Below are 17,152 nucleotides of genomic sequence, written 5' to 3' on the forward strand. Positions count from 1 at the left end.
GCACACAGTCTCAACAACACACGCACACAGTCTCAACAACACACACACAGAGTCTCAATAACACACACACACAGTCTCAACAACACACGCACACAGTCTCAACAACACACACACAGAGTCTCAATAACACACACACACAGCCTCAACAACACACACCCAGTCTCAAAAGCACACGCGCAGTCTCAACAACACACACACACAGTCTCAACAACTCACACACAATCTCAACAACACACGCGCACAGTCTCAACAACACACACACACAGTCTCAACAACACACATACACAGTCTCAACAACACACACACACAGTCTCAACAACACACACACACAGTCTCAACAACACACACACACAGTCTCAACAACACACACAGTCTCAACAACACACACACAGTCTCAACAACACACACACACACACAGTCTCAACAACACACACACACACACAGTCTCAACAACACAAGGAAGTCAGGTGTCGGCGTCGTGTGTTGAACTTCTTTCGCACCATACGTAGACAACCACACCAATCGGGGGGAAGGACGACAAACTAAACACAAGAAGCAGTTCTAACAAAATGAGTTTGTCAATCGAGACGATGATGATTTAAAAGTGCGGGACAGCTCCCAGTGGCTTCCTAATGTATATCTCGGAAGGGAGAGCGGCGTTCCAGACGGCCGCAGAAACGCATCCGAAAGCGCCGCGCGACGACGCGGTTGACCGCCGTCTTTGCTCGATCGCCAAGCCCACAAGCTGCCGCCGCCGCTGCCGCCGCTGCGGTAACGAGCGGAGCCGTGTGACTATGGTGGGACCGGGTTTCGGGATCAGTGTCTGGATGCAACCCAGTGGTTCTCTTCACTCATTTTCAGAGGGGAGGGGAGGGAAGATCCATACGCTTTGGTTCTATTTGGTAAAGTCACGTAGGTAAAAAATACAACAACAAAAATCACGACTTAAATTTTGATTTAAAGCTTTCGTGACTGCAGTAATTCATATTGAAGAGAAACAACAAAATAATATATTATTTTGTTGTTTCTCTTCAACGTGACTTTACCGAAAAAACTAAGAGTATAATAATAAAAATCACGACGTTTTGGCCACAACACAAGCGGCCTTCATCAGGTGAAGGGAGCAGACTGTCTCGTGGACAGTGCTGGAGTGAAACAGAGCCACGCTCAGACCGCGACCTTTAAGCTGTGTGCGAGGAAACAAGGTGTCCTGACAAAGGAATTAGCATAAAAATTAGCATTTGATTGGCCGACTTAGAATGATGAACGGTGTAGAGAGGTGGTGTACATGCGGGTGAACATGCCGGTTGGCGAGGGGGGGAGGGGGAGTTTACATATTGATGGTGTGAAAAGGGAATTTTTAAGAGCTGCGAAAGTTTTGGGTACCACTACTTGAAAAATATACTGTACCATTGAAAATTAGTTTAATGTTTGGTTCGGTTTAGAACTTTTTTCCAATGGTTGCTTAATTTGAAACCATCTTCTCGGTTGAAATTGTGTTTGTAGATCTGAATTGCCTCGTGAACAAATCTCTGATAAAAACCCGTGGGTTTACAAAGGACCTTGGTATCGGAGAACACTATATCGTGATCACCCACAGCGTTGTAACAGTGATCAGCTACGGCAGAAGAATTCGTTCTGCCGTGTTTCAAATCTGATTTGTGCTCGCGAATTCGTTCATAGACATGTCGCTTTGTCTCCCCGATATAGCAATCACCGCAGGTACAACTCAATTTGTAAACCCCGGGGGGTACTGTAAGTCAGGAATGACATCCTTCACGGATGGGATCAGATCACGAATTTTGTGTACTGTATTGAACCGGACCTGGATCTTGTGTTTGTTTAGAATTTTGGAAATCCACTTTCGCCGATAAGACGTCGTCGGTGTGAGGGCCGCCGCACGTTTGAAACCGTCGGGGGTTTGACGGCGGCAGCACGGTGACGATGACGACGATGATGATGATGGGCGGTGTCTGTTGGTCGGCGGGCCGCACTCAAGGCCACCAGGGACCGCCAGTGGCCCCCCGCGGGGCCTCGCAATGAGGAACGCTGCCGTTAGACTCTGCTGTGGGACACAGCCATTAGACAGCAGTCATGGGGGGTTGTGTGTGCATCACTGTGCCTCTGTGACTCCGCGAACTCGCCGTGACCTCGCCGTGACCTCGCCGTGACCTCGCCGCGACCCCCGTGACTGCCCGTGACTCGCCGTGACCCTGCCGTGACCCCGCCGTGACCCCGTGTGAGCGAACAGGCTGTACTGGAGACAGCCGGGATCAAGTTCCCCGATGCCAAGTCAGCCGGGGTGATGCTGCGCAGTCAGAGGGTGCGTCTCTCTCCCGCTGTCTCTCTCTCTCCCGCTCTCTCGCTCTCTCTCTCTCTCGCTCTCTCTCTCGCTCTCTCTCGCTCTCTCTCTCGCTCTCTCTCTCGCTCTCTCGCTCTCTCTCGCCCTCTCTCTCTCTCGCTCTCTCTCTCTTTTTTTTTTGTTTACGATCAGAGGAAACAAGAAGATGCTCAGTGTAGTCAGCACTTTGCTTCGTTCATCATTTCGTTTTACTTTTAATGCTTTGCTTTATGTAGACCCCCCACCCCCTTTTTAAATGAAAGATTTAACAAAATATTTCTCGCACTGCTCTCCTTACCCCTTCCCTCTCTCTCTACCCCCCTCTCTGCCCCCCCTCTCTCTCTAACCCCTCTCTTCCTACTCCATGTCGCTCTCGCTCTCCGCTGTCTCTCTCTCGCTTTCACTCTCTCTCTTCCACTGTCTCTCGCTGTCTCTCTCTCGTTCTGTGTTGTGGTGACGTGGTGGTGCGCTGCATTCTGGTTTGTTGTGACCAGATGAAGTTGCCAAGCTCCGTTGGTCAGAAGAAAGTGAAAGCGATCGAGCAGATCCTCACCGAGCTGGGCATCGGTACGCAGCTCACCGTGGCTCACTACTCAATACACAGCTTACCGCACACGTCTCCCTAATCACCACATGGTTCCACACACCCAGTGTCTCCCCACACACCCAGTGTCTCCCCACACACCCAGTGTCTCCCCACACACCCAGTGTCTCCCCACTCACCCAGTGTCTCCCCACACACTCAGTGTCTCCCCACACACCCAGTGTCTCCCCACACACCCAGTGTCTCCCCACTCACCCAGTGTCTCCCCACTCCCCCCGGTGTCTCCCCACTCACCCAGTGTCTCCCCACACACCCAGTGTCTCCCCACACACCCAGTGTCTCCCCACTCATCTCAGTGTCTCACCACTCACCCAGTGTCTCCCCACACACCCAGTGTCTCCCCACTCACCTCAGTGTCTCCCCACACACCCAGTGTCTCCCCACACACCCAGTGTCTCCCCACACCCCCAGTGTCTCCCCACACACCCAGTGTCTCCCCACTCACCCAGTGTCTCCCCACTCACCCCGTGTCTCCCCACTCATCTCAGTGTCTCACCACTCACCCAGTGTCTCCCCACTCACCCCGTGTCTCCCCACTCATCTCAGTGTCTCACCACTCACCCAGTGTCTCCCCACACACCCAGTGTCTCCCCACTCACCTCAGTGTCTCCCCACACACCCAGTGTCTCCCCACACACCCAGTGTCTCCCCACACACCCAGTGTCTCCCCACACATCCCAGTGTCTCACCACTCACCCAGTGTCTCCCCACACACCCAGTGTCTCCCCACTCACCTCAGTGTCTCCCCACACACCCAGTGTCTCCCCACACACCCAGTGTCTCCCCACACACCCAGTGTCTCCCCACACATCTCAGTGTCTCCCCACTCACCCAGTGTCTCCCCACTCACCTCAGTGTCTCCCCACACACCCAGTGTCTCACCACTCACCCAGTGTCTCCCCACACACCCAGTGTCTCCCCACACACTCAGTGTCTCCCCACACACCCAGTGTCTCCCCACACACCCAGTGTCTCCCCACTCACCCAGTGTCTCACCACTCACCCAGTGTCTCCCCACACACTCAGTGTCTCCCCACACACCCAGTGTCTCCCCACACACCCAGTGTCTCCCCACACACTCAGTGTCTCACCACTCACCCAGTGTCTCCCCACTCATCTCAGTGTCTCCCCACTCATCTCGGTGTCTCCCCACTCACCCCGGTGTCTCCCCACACACCCAGTGTCTCCCCACACACCCAGTGTCTCCCCACACACTCAGTGTCTCCCCACACACCCAGTGTCTCCCCACTCACCCAGTGTCTCCCCACACAACCAGTGTCTCCCCACTCACCCAGTGTCTCCCCACTCACCCAGTGTCTCCCCACACATCTCAGTGTCTCCCCACTCATCTCGGTGTCTCCCCACTCACCCCGGTGTCTCCCCAGACACCCAGTGTCTCCCCACACATCCCAGTGTCTCCCCACACACTCAGTGTCTCCCCACACACCCAGTGTCTCCCCACACATCCCAGTGTCTCCCCACACACCCAGTGTCTCACCACTCACCCAGTGTCTCCCCACTCACCCAGTGTCTCCCCACACACCCAGTGTCTCCCCACACACCCAGTGTCTCCCCACACATCCCAGTGTCTCCCCATACACCCAGTGTCTCCCCACACACTCAGTGTCTCCCCACACACCCAGTGTCTCCCCACACACCCAGTGTCTCCCCACTCACCCAGTGTCTCCCCACACACCCAGTGTCTCCCCACACACCCAGTGTCTCCCCACACACCCAGTGTCTCCCCACACATCTCAGAGTCTCCCCACACACCCAGTGTCTCCACACACACCCAGTGTCTCCCCACACATCCAGTGTCTCCCCACACACCCAGTGTCTCCCCACACATCTCAGTGTCTCCCCACTCACCCAGTGTCTCCCCACACACCCAGTGTCTCCCCACACACCCAGTGTCTCCCCACACATCTCTGTGTCTCCTCACTCACCCCGGTGTCTCCCCATTCCCCCGGTGTCTCCCCACACATCCCAGTGTCTCCCCACACACCCAGTGTCTCCCCACACATCCCAGTGTCTCCTCACTCACCCAGTGTCTCCCCACACACCCAGTGTCTCCCCACTCACCCAGTGTCTCCCCACTCACCCCGTGTCTCCCCACTCATCTCAGTGTCTCACCACTCACCCAGTGTCTCCCCACTCACCCCGTGTCTCCCCACTCATCTCAGTGTCTCACCACTCACCCAGTGTCTCCCCACACACCCAGTGTCTCCCCACTCACCTCAGTGTCTCCCCACACACCCAGTGTCTCCCCACACACCCAGTGTCTCCCCACACACCCAGTGTCTCCCCACTCACCTCAGTGTCTCCCCACACACCCAGTGTCTCACCACTCACCCAGTGTCTCCCCACACACTCAGTGTCTCCCCACACACCCAGTGTCTCCCCACACACTCAGTGTCTCCCCACACACCCAGTGTCTCCCCACACACCCAGTGTCTCCCCACTCACCCAGTGTCTCACCACTCACCCAGTGTCTCCCCACACACTCAGTGTCTCCCCACACACCCAGTGTCTCCCCACTCACCCAGTGTCTCCCCACACACCCAGTGTCTCCCCACTCACCCAGTGTCTCCCCACTCACCCAGTGTCTCCCCACACATCTCAGTGTCTCCCCACTCATCTCGGTGTCTCCCCACTCACCCCGGTGTCTCCCCAGACACCCAGTGTCTCCCCACACATCCCAGTGTCTCCCCACACACCCAGTGTCTCCCCACACACCCAGTGTCTCACCACTCACCCAGTGTCTCCCCACTCACCCAGTGTCTCACCACTCACCCCGGTGTCTCCCCACTCACCCCGGTGTCTCCCCACACACCCAGTGTCTCCCCACACACCCAGTGTCTCCCCACACACCCAGTGTCTCCCCACACATCCCAGTGTCTCCCCATACACCCAGTGTCTCCCCACACACTCAGTGTCTCCCCACACACCCAGTGTCTCCCCACACACCCAGTGTCTCCCCACTCACCCAGTGTCTCCCCACACACCCAGTGTCTCCCCACACACCCAGTGTCTCCCCACACACCCAGTGTCTCCCCACACATCTCAGAGTCTCCCCACACACCCAGTGTCTCCACACACACCCAGTGTCTCCCCACACATCCAGTGTCTCCCCACACACCCAGTGTCTCCCCACACATCTCAGTGTCTCCCCACTCACCCAGTGTCTCCCCACACACCCAGTGTCTCCCCACACACCCAGTGTCTCCCCACACATCTCTGTGTCTCCTCACTCACCCAGTGTCTCCCCACACATCCCAGTGTCTCCCCATACACCCAGTGTCTCCCCACACACTCAGTGTCTCCCCACACACCCAGTGTCTCCCCACACACCCAGTGTCTCCCCACTCACCCAGTGTCTCCCCACACACCCAGTGTCTCCCCACACACCCAGTGTCTCCCCACACACCCAGTGTCTCCCCACACATCTCAGAGTCTCCCCACACACCCAGTGTCTCCACACACACCCAGTGTCTCCCCACACATCCAGTGTCTCCCCACACACCCAGTGTCTCCCCACACATCTCAGTGTCTCCCCACTCACCCAGTGTCTCCCCACACACCCAGTGTCTCCCCACACACCCAGTGTCTCCCCACACATCTCTGTGTCTCCTCACTCACCCCGGTGTCTCCCCATTCCCCCGGTGTCTCCCCACACATCCCAGTGTCTCCCCACACACCCAGTGTCTCCCCACACATCCCAGTGTCTCCTCACTCACCCAGTGTCTCCCCACTCACCCAGTGTCTCACCACTCACCCAGTGTCTCCCCACACACTCAGTGTCTCCCCACACACCCAGTGTCTCCCCACTCACCCAGTGTCTCCCCACACACCCAGTGTCTCCCCACACACCCAGTGTCTCCCCACACATCTCTGTGTCTCCTCACTCACCCCGGTGTCTCCCCATTCCCCCGGTGTCTCCCCACACATCCCAGTGTCTCCCCACACACCCAGTGTCTCCCCACACATCCAGTGTCTCCCCACACACCCAGTGTCTCCCCACACATCTCAGTGTCTCCCCACTCACCCAGTGTCTCCCCACACACCCAGTGTCTCCCCACACACCCAGTGTCTCCCCACACATCTCTGTGTCTCCTCACTCACCCCGGTGTCTCCCCATTCCCCCGGTGTCTCCCCACACATCCCAGTGTCTCCCCACACACCCAGTGTCTCCCCACACATCCCAGTGTCTCCTCACTCACCCAGTGTCTCCCCACACACCCAGTGTCTCCCCACTCACCCAGTGTCTCCCCACTCACCCCGTGTCTCCCCACTCATCTCAGTGTCTCACCACTCACCCAGTGTCTCCCCACTCACCCCGTGTCTCCCCACTCATCTCAGTGTCTCACCACTCACCCAGTGTCTCCCCACACACCCAGTGTCTCCCCACTCACCTCAGTGTCTCCCCACACACCCAGTGTCTCCCCACACACCCAGTGTCTCCCCACACACCCAGTGTCTCCCCACTCACCTCAGTGTCTCCCCACACACCCAGTGTCTCACCACTCACCCAGTGTCTCCCCACACACTCAGTGTCTCCCCACACACCCAGTGTCTCCCCACACACTCAGTGTCTCCCCACACACCCAGTGTCTCCCCACACACCCAGTGTCTCCCCACTCACCCAGTGTCTCACCACTCACCCAGTGTCTCCCCACACACTCAGTGTCTCCCCACACACCCAGTGTCTCCCCACTCACCCAGTGTCTCCCCACACACCCAGTGTCTCCCCACTCACCCAGTGTCTCCCCACTCACCCAGTGTCTCCCCACACATCTCAGTGTCTCCCCACTCATCTCGGTGTCTCCCCACTCACCCCGGTGTCTCCCCAGACACCCAGTGTCTCCCCACACATCCCAGTGTCTCCCCACACACCCAGTGTCTCCCCACACACCCAGTGTCTCACCACTCACCCAGTGTCTCCCCACTCACCCAGTGTCTCACCACTCACCCCGGTGTCTCCCCACTCACCCCGGTGTCTCCCCACACACCCAGTGTCTCCCCACACACCCAGTGTCTCCCCACACACCCAGTGTCTCCCCACACATCCCAGTGTCTCCCCATACACCCAGTGTCTCCCCACACACTCAGTGTCTCCCCACACACCCAGTGTCTCCCCACACACCCAGTGTCTCCCCACTCACCCAGTGTCTCCCCACACACCCAGTGTCTCCCCACACACCCAGTGTCTCCCCACACACCCAGTGTCTCCCCACACATCTCAGAGTCTCCCCACACACCCAGTGTCTCCACACACACCCAGTGTCTCCCCACACGTCCAGTGTCTCCCCACACACCCAGTGTCTCCCCACACATCTCAGTGTCTCCCCACTCACCCAGTGTCTCCCCACACACCCAGTGTCTCCCCACACACCCAGTGTCTCCCCACACATCTCTGTGTCTCCTCACTCACCCAGTGTCTCCCCACACATCCCAGTGTCTCCCCATACACCCAGTGTCTCCCCACACACTCAGTGTCTCCCCACACACCCAGTGTCTCCCCACACACCCAGTGTCTCCCCACTCACCCAGTGTCTCCCCACACACCCAGTGTCTCCCCACACACCCAGTGTCTCCCCACACACCCAGTGTCTCCCCACACATCTCAGAGTCTCCCCACACACCCAGTGTCTCCACACACACCCAGTGTCTCCCCACACATCCAGTGTCTCCCCACACACCCAGTGTCTCCCCACACATCTCAGTGTCTCCCCACTCACCCAGTGTCTCCCCACACACCCAGTGTCTCCCCACACACCCAGTGTCTCCCCACACATCTCTGTGTCTCCTCACTCACCCCGGTGTCTCCCCATTCCCCCGGTGTCTCCCCACACATCCCAGTGTCTCCCCACACACCCAGTGTCTCCCCACACATCCCAGTGTCTCCTCACTCACCCAGTGTCTCCCCACTCACCCAGTGTCTCACCACTCACCCAGTGTCTCCCCACACACTCAGTGTCTCCCCACACACCCAGTGTCTCCCCACTCACCCAGTGTCTCCCCACACACCCAGTGTCTCCCCACTCACCCAGTGTCTCCCCACTCACCCAGTGTCTCCCCACTCACCCAGTGTCTCCCCACACATCTCAGTGTCTCCCCACTCATCTCGGTGTCTCCCCACTCACCCCGGTGTCTCCCCAGACACCCAGTGTCTCCCCACACATCCCAGTGTCTCCACACACATCTCAGAGTCTCCCCACTCATCTCAGTGTCTCCCCACACATCCCGGTGTCTCCCCACACACCCAGTGTCTCCCCACACATCCCAGTGTCTCGCCACTCCCTCGGTGTCTCCACACACATCTCAGAGTCTCCCCACACATCCCAGTGTCTCCCCACACATCTCAGAGTCTCCCCACTCATCTCAGTGTCTCCCCACACATCCCAGTGTCTCGCCACTCCCTCGGTGTCTCCACACACATCTCAGAGTCTCCCCACACATCCCAGTGTCTCCCCACACATCTCAGTCTCCCCACACACCTCAGTGTCTCCCCACTCATCTCAGTGTCTCGCCACTCCCCCCGGTGTCTCCCCACTCCCCCCGGTGTCTCCCCGCACGCCCTCGCTTATGCCATCGTCTCCCTGCGTCACGCCATGCGTCCCCGTGTCTCCCCGCCCCCAGACCTAAGCCCGATGCCCACGGAGGAGGTGGTGCTGCTGTACAACGAGCTGCGCTCCGACCTGGTGCTCCTCTACGAGCTGAAGCAGGCGCTCGCCACCTGCGAGTACGAGCGCCACACGCTCACGCACCGCTACCACAACCTGCGCGCCATCGCGGGGGGCTCCGAGCCGCCGGCGCCGGGGGGCGGAGGAGGTGGTGCCGGCGCGGCAGCCGGCGCGGCCGCCTCGTCCGCCGCCGCCGCCCCCTCCTCCTCCTCCTCCGCGTTGACCGGCACGGCGACAACCGCGGCGCTGCCGCCGCCGCCACCGTCGTCCTCTTCGTCCTCCTCCACCTCTTCCTCCTCGTCGTCCGTGTCGGTGCCGACCGCCGGCGTGCGGCCAGGTGAGGCGGCGGCGGCGGCGGCGGCGGCGCTGCGGTGAGACGGACTCGCGATGCCGCGAGTCCGCCCGGCATCGGCGAGCGCCTTCGGTCGTGAGACTGCCCGGCCAAATCCTCCCCCACCACCCCCCCCCACTATAACCCCCCTCCTCCCTCCCTTGTTAAGTATAAAATAAAGCAATGTATCCGTCATATCGCTAGTTTGTTTTACTAACGGATGAACGCGACTCACACCTCCCGATTAGCACGGTTGGCCACGTACGGAGCTAAAGAAGTGTACAACAACAACAACAACCGCCATACGCCACTAAGTGGCGGTGACGTCACCACGACGCTTGTGCCAGGCCATGTGCACCTTGAGGCCACGTGAAGTGTCGAACGCCCGCTGGCAGGAGGTCACGGGGCAGACCCAGGTGCCACGGGTCGAAGTGTACGACACACAGACACACACACGGTGACGCCCAGTTACGACTCTCAGTGGCAGGGGGAGGAGGTGGGGTGAGGAGGGAGAGTACCGTGCCCCCCTTATGTGTGTTTGGAGCAGAGGTCACTGGAAGGGTTCGCGGGCAGTACTTCTATCTCATGGGACCTCCCTTGCCAGTATCAAAATATAAGAAGAGGTTTTTACCCTCTCCGGCAATCAAACCGTTGTGTTCAGATTTTAAAACGCCAAACTGAAACCTTTTTGCAAGAAATCATGTCTGCATTAACCGCACACGGTACTTTGCGGTGAACATGCAAACAAAAAAACACACGCTCTGGTAGTAGTAGATGATGACGCCATTGTCTTTGAAACTGATTGGTCCACACCAGAGACAGCTTTCTTTAGAGCCTAGTCTCACTAACGGCGTTAAACCAGAGGACGCCAAAAGGCGAACGGCGCAAGAACACTCTTTCGGTAAAGTCACGTAGAAAAGAGAAAATAAATTAAATAATAGCATACGACGTTTCGATTGCAACACAAGCGATCATCATCAGGTACAAATGAAAGCGAAAACAAACCTAGTAAACTTAGAAATATAATGCAATGCAACACAGTTAGTCGGCTAACATAAGTTCAACATTTAAAGCTTTCGTGACTGCAAGGATTCAGCTTCTTTGGTTCTTTCGGTAAAGTCACGTAGAATGAGAATAAAATAATAAATTATTATAATAAAATAACACAATAAAATTCTCACGACGTTTCGGCCACAACACAAGTGGCCTTCTTCAGGTGAAAGGAACAGACCTGTCGGAACGACAGAATTTAATTGTGTTATTTTATTAATTTATTATTTTATTCTCATTCTACGTGACTTACCGAAAGAACCAAAGAAGATAAGTTCAACACCCTATCTGGTTGATTACGTTCTTCCAAAGATTGCTAAATTTAAGAGAGAGATAAAACACAGAACCGGAGACACGCAGACAGACACATGAGCAGAGAGAGACACAAGAACAATGCCACTTGTCAGGACATTGCGAGCTCGGGGAGAGCAGCTATATAACGGGACCTGCCTTGCCAGTAGTAGTCCTGTGATGATCCAGAATCTTTTGAAGTGCTACCAACCAAACCTCCGGTGTGTGCTCACGGTCCCTTCTGGCACATCGCAGCCACGTTCCACCACCCCCCCCCCCCCCATGTCTCCTCCACTCCCCAGGGCCATTATTATCCAATAGGCCACAGTAGGCACTACGGAAAACTAAAAGGCCTGTGGGAAAAAAAAATGTATCATTGGTAAAGAGCTGTTGACTCGCTCGCAAGCGAGGCATATTACACCCAAAATTAGAGTCCAACGAGTACTTAAGCTTAAAAACTAAAGTAAAGCAACAATGCCGCCCGCCCTTGCGGTCGCCCTGTCAGAACATTGGCTCATGCTGTCGATGAAAACGAACGACGCCGCTGCGTCACCCGACGCGGTAATAATCGGCGTAGCAAAGTGGTTGAAGGCATTTTCACGTGTAATGTTTTTGGGCTTCCCCTCGTGTTTGTGTTTTGTGTTTCTCTCTCAATGATCTCGAGTTAAATCCGCTTTTCCGCGGCCAACACAGCCGCGCTCGCCACCGAATGAAGGGCACGGGCTAAGCAATGGACGCGTCGGCAGTCACGACGCCTTGTCCAGCCTGTGAACCTGTGAAACGAGCGGAATGGCAGCGGCGGTAGTGTAAAGATGACTTCGACGGACTTGTCTTGAGATGGTTTCGCTATTTAAGGAGCCACGTGCTCACACTCGGCAACAGGCGGAGACCCCCACCGCAACAGCCCCGAGTCTCCCGCGCATCTCCCTTATACACGGTCCGAGGCCACGCCCCCACTCCCGAACCTTCTCGCTGGTTCTAGACCGCTCGCTCTACCAGCAGACTCTCCCGTCCTCTTCCGTCACCTGGCCACGCTCCTTTTCTCGGTCATTCCCGTAGCCACCAGTCCACTCGCACTGCAGGCTGACTCCCCTGCCATTACCTCCTGTGGCCACCAGTCCACTCGCACTGCAGGCTGACTCCCCTGCCATTACCTCCCGTGGCCACCAGTCCACTCGCACTGCAGGCTGACTCCCCTGCCATTACCTCTTGTGGCCGCTAGTCCACTCGCACTGCGGGCTGACTCCCCTATTGCCTCCTGTGGCCGCTAGTCCACTCGCACTGCAGGCTGACTCCCCTGCCATTACCTCCTAGTCCACTCGCACTGCAGGCTGACTCCCCTGCCATTACCTCCTAGTCCACTCGCACTGCAGGCTGACTCCCCTGCCATTGCCTCCTAGTCCACTCGCACTGCAAGCTGACTCCCCTACCATTACCTCCTAGTCCACTCGCACTGCAGGCTGACTCCCCTGCCATTACCTCTTGTGGCCGCTAGTCCACTCGCACTGCAGGCTGACTCCCCTGTCATTACCTCCTGTGACCCCTAATCCACTCGCACTGCAGGCTGACTCCCCTGTCATTACCTCCTGTGGCCACCAGTCCACTCGCACTGCAGGCTGGCTCCCCTGCCATTACCTCCTGTGGCCGCCAGTCCACTCGCACTGCAGGCTGACTCCCCTGCCATTACCTCTTGTGGCCGCTAGTCCACTCGCACTGCAGGCTGACTCCCCTGCCATTACCTCCTAGTCCACTCGCACTGCAGGCTGACTCCCCTGCCATTACCTCCTAGTCCACTCGCACTGCAGGCTGACTCTACTGTCATTACAGTAGTGACATGGGGCAGCAGTACCAACTGTCGCGTTATCACTGAAGACTTAGTAGACAGAAGTAACGAGGTCCTTCAAGAACCTTAATCCAGCCCTACCAATTGTAGGAAGTGCCAACGAATGTACACCGTGCAACAAGCCGAGTAACAGCCAGCGGTAGCAGTGGTGACATGGGGCAGCAGTAATCAGCCGTAAAGTTATCGCTGAAGGCTTAAAAAAACAGAAGCGTCTAGCGCCTACAAGAACCTCAATCCGGCCCCGCTCCCACCCCGTCCCCCCCATCTCCGTGTGTATTTTATATTTGCCTTTGTGAAAAAGAGCTTTATAGCTCATCGGATTCCTCAAGCTCCAGCCTGACGTCAAGCTCCGATCCCGTCTCTGCACCGTGTCGCCCCCTGCCTGTGCACGTCTCAGACGGAGAGTTGCAGTCCGCAGACGCCGCTCGCTCCGACGGACTCGCGGACGTCATGGGGGCAAACGTCTCGGTACCAAACCACACGAGACACGGAGAGTGTGTGGGGGGTGTGGGGGTGTGGGGTGTGTGTGTGTGTGGGGTGTGTGTGTGTGGGGTGGGTGTGGGGGGTGTGGGGGTGGGTGTGGGGGTGTGTGTGGGGTGTGGGGGTGTGTATGGGGGTGCGTGTGTGCGGTGTGGGGTGTGTGTGGGGGTGGTGGGTGTGGGGGTGTGTGTGTGAGGGTGTGTGTGGGGTGTGGGGTGTGGGGTGTGGGGGTGTGTGTGGAGTGTGGGGGTGTGTGTGTGGGGTGTGGGGGTGTGGGGTGTGGGGGTGTGTGTGTGTGGGGTGTGTGTGTGGGGGTGTGTGTGGGGTGGGTGTGGGGGTGAGTGGGTGAGTGGGTGTGTGTGTGGGGTGTGGGGGTGAGTGGGTGTGTGTGTGGGGTGTGGGGGTGGGTGGGTGTGTGTGTGGGGTGTGGGGGTGGGTGGGTGTGTGTGTGGGGTGTGGGGGTGGGTGGGTGTGTGGGGTGTGGGGGTGTGTGTGGGGTGTGGGGGTGGGTGTGTGTGGGGTGTGGGGGTGGGTGTGTGGGTGTGTGTGGGGTGTGGGGTGTGTGGGTGTGTGTGGGGTGTGGGGGTGGGTGTGTGTGTGTGTGGGGTGTGGGGGTGGGTGTGTGTGGGGTGTGGGGTGTGGGGGTGGGTGTGTGTGGGGTGTGGGGTGTGGGGGTGGGTGTGTGTGGGGTGTGGGATGTGGGGGTGGGTGTGTGTGGGGTGTGGGATGTGGGGGTGGGTGTGTGTGTGTGGGGTGTGTGTGGGGTGTGTGTGGGGTGTGTGTGCGGTGTGTGTGCGGTGTGTGTGTGCTTGTGGGGAGAGTGACGATTATCTCAATCAATTCATGGCCTCCTCCCCGAGATCGGCCTCAAATGAGCACCTGGTGCAGTGTGTAAACATCACTGCAGGGGAGACAAAGGCGGGCAGGCGCTGTGTTGGCCACACACCCCCCCGTGTGCCGTGCCGGCCTTCATAGGCGGTGCTCCCCGCTAACAGCACTTGCCCCCAACAGCCTGCTAAGGCTACACGGGGGGGGGGGGAGGGGGAGTCTTTGTGGACGAGCGTGTGAGACCATTTAAAATGCGGCGTTATCGAGAGTGGGGTGGGCGAGTGAGACGGGAGGAGAGGGCTGGTGAAAGATCGCCCGAGCGCTGTTAGCGAGCGCCTATCAAGGCCCGGTGGGGGGGGGGGGCAGGGTGATGTTCGACGTTGCATTTCTCACGTTTGGGCCTCTGAAATCTCTCCCACCGACCCCGCAGCGCAAGCGGAGGGAGTCTGCGCCTGGGATCTGCCTCATGAAGAAGAAGAAAAACTAGCGACGGATACGTCTACAGCGCTCCTTGGTTCTTCCGTTAAGAGTCACCTGCGTGACTTTCAGGGGAGAATCGAAGCGTGTGGATTCCTGCAGTCGCGAAAGCCTCAAATCAAGAGCGTCTACAGTGTCTACAGCAGCAGCTGTACAGCAGCGACAGAACCAACAGATATGTGTGCAGCATCTGCAGCGTCTTCAGCGGCGGCTATGCAGCAGCTACAGCAACAAGAGGTGTTGGCCGGATGGCTCAGAGGTCAGGGTGCCCGGCACTGCCGAGATCCTGGGCTCCAATCCGGGTTTCAGTCACCCAACCATGATCATTTAACCGGGTTCTCACCCCGGTCACCAGTGACTTGCACATAGATCCGTAGACTCGCACAGAGACCCGCGGACTCGTACAGAGACCCGCGGACTCGCACAGAGACCCGTAGACTCGCACAGAGACCTACAGACTCAGAGAGACTCACAGAGAGTGTCACACTCACACAGAGACCCGCGGACTCGCATAGAGACCCGCGGACTCGCACAGAGACCCGCAGACTCACAGAGAGACTCACAGTGTCACACTCACACAGAGACCCACAGACTTGCACAGAGACCCGCAGACTCGCACAGCGACCCGCAGACTCGCACAGAGACCCACAGACTTGCACAGAGACCCGCGGACTCGCACAGAGACCTACAGACTCACGCAGAGACCCGCAGACTCACAGAGAAACCCGCAGACTCGCACAGAGACCCGCAGACTCGCACAGAGACCCGCAGACTCGCACAGAGACCCGCAGACTCACAGAGAGACTCACAGACTCGCACAGAGACTCACAGACTCACAGAGAGACTCACAGAGTGTCACAGTCACACAGAGACCCGCAGACTCGCACAGAGACCCACAGACTCGCACAGAGACCCGCAGACTCGCACAGAGACCCGCAGACTCACACAGAGACCCGCAGACTCGCACAGAGACCCGCAGACTCACAGAGAGACTCACAGAGAGTGTCACACTCACACAGAGACCCGCGGACTCGCACAGAGACCTGCAGACTCGCACAGAGACCCGTAGACTCACACAGAGATCCACGGACTCGCACAGAGACCCGCGGACTCGCACAGAGACCCGCGGACTCGCACAGAGACCTACAGACTCACACAGAGACCCGCAGCCTCGCACAGAGACCCACAGACACACAGAGACCCGCGGACTCACACAGAGACCCGCGGACTCGCACAGAGACTCACAGACTCGCACAGAGACCCGCGGACTCGCACAGAGACCCGCAGACTCACACAGAGACCCGCGGACTCGCACAGAGGCCCGCGGACTTGCGTACACATGGTTGTAAATAAATCGTTTCTCATACGTAGTGAGTTGATGGTCACTAACGACAGCACAGTAAAATGCTGGTCACATTCAATGCGATTCTGTACCTAATCTGGCGAAATTCCACCTCTAGCAAATTCAAAGTTGAGTTTTAACCGCCGTGCAATGAGCGTTACAGTCCTCGCCACAGTTCCAGGGCAGCACAGCACTGCCCCCTGCCGTCTGCGGTCCAGAGGTTCGCGTTAACAGCTCTCGGAGGTAGCCCTGTGTCTATGTTGAACCTCTTTCACACCAAACTCTTTGCTTCTTTCGGTAAAGTCACGTAGGTAGAAGTAACATAAAACAAATAGCGACGTTTCGATCGCAACGCGAGCGATCCTCGTCGCGTGGAACACCCACAGCAAGAAAATTCCGTGTTGCGATCGAATTATTTTCTTTTATTTCTACACCTGGTGGCTTTGCCAAGAGAACCAAAGAGCATCAAGATTCCTTCACACCGTACGTAGCCAGCCGTGCTCATCCGGGGGTGGGGTTTGCGGGGAAAGACAACAAACTGAACGCAAAAACAGTTCTAAATAAAATGAGTTTGTCAATCTGGATGATTTAAAAGTGCATGGCTTCTCCGGCAGCTTCGTAATATCGGAAGGAAGAGCGTTCCAGACGGCCGCAGGAGCGCATCTGAAAGCGCCGGGCAATGCAATGACCGCCGCCATTGTTCGATGGTTAGCCAAAAGCTGCTGCTGGTGCTGCTGCTGGTAGGATCACCCCAGTTGGCGTGATGATGCTTTACGCTGCTTTACGAGATCGGCGAGGTAGTGGGAATACGATCGAGGGTACTCGGGGGTTAGGAAAGTAGCGGAGGAGGCCTCTAGACTCGTACGGAGACCCACAGACTCG

At 57.5% G+C, this 17,152-nt stretch overlaps 1 protein-coding gene across 5 annotated transcripts in view; it reads left to right on the forward strand.

Moving 5' to 3' along the window:
* The window catches only part of DMAP1 (DNA methyltransferase 1 associated protein 1), a 35,439-nt gene extending 18,587 nt beyond the window's left edge, over positions 1-16,852 (forward strand). For all 5 annotated transcript variants that reach the window (XM_076056164.1, XM_076056166.1, XM_076056167.1 and 2 more), the window contains exons 8-12: positions 2,252-2,323; positions 2,836-2,908; positions 9,585-9,965; positions 13,541-13,611; positions 14,882-16,852. In XM_076056164.1, the coding sequence (XP_075912279.1) occupies positions 2,252-2,323; positions 2,836-2,908; positions 9,585-9,965; positions 13,541-13,611; positions 14,882-14,938 (654 nt within the window). In that variant the 3' untranslated portion in view covers positions 14,939-16,852. The remainder of the gene's footprint in view (positions 1-2,251; positions 2,324-2,835; positions 2,909-9,584; positions 9,966-13,540; positions 13,612-14,881) is intronic.
* Positions 16,853-17,152: the final 300 nt, after the last annotated feature.

This window comes from Petromyzon marinus, chromosome 74, assembly GCF_048934315.1.
Source record: "Petromyzon marinus isolate PM22_M1 ecotype Great Lakes invasive population chromosome 74, UKy_Petmar_22M1.pri1.0, whole genome shotgun sequence".
NCBI lineage: Eukaryota > Metazoa > Chordata > Hyperoartia > Petromyzontiformes > Petromyzontidae > Petromyzon > Petromyzon marinus.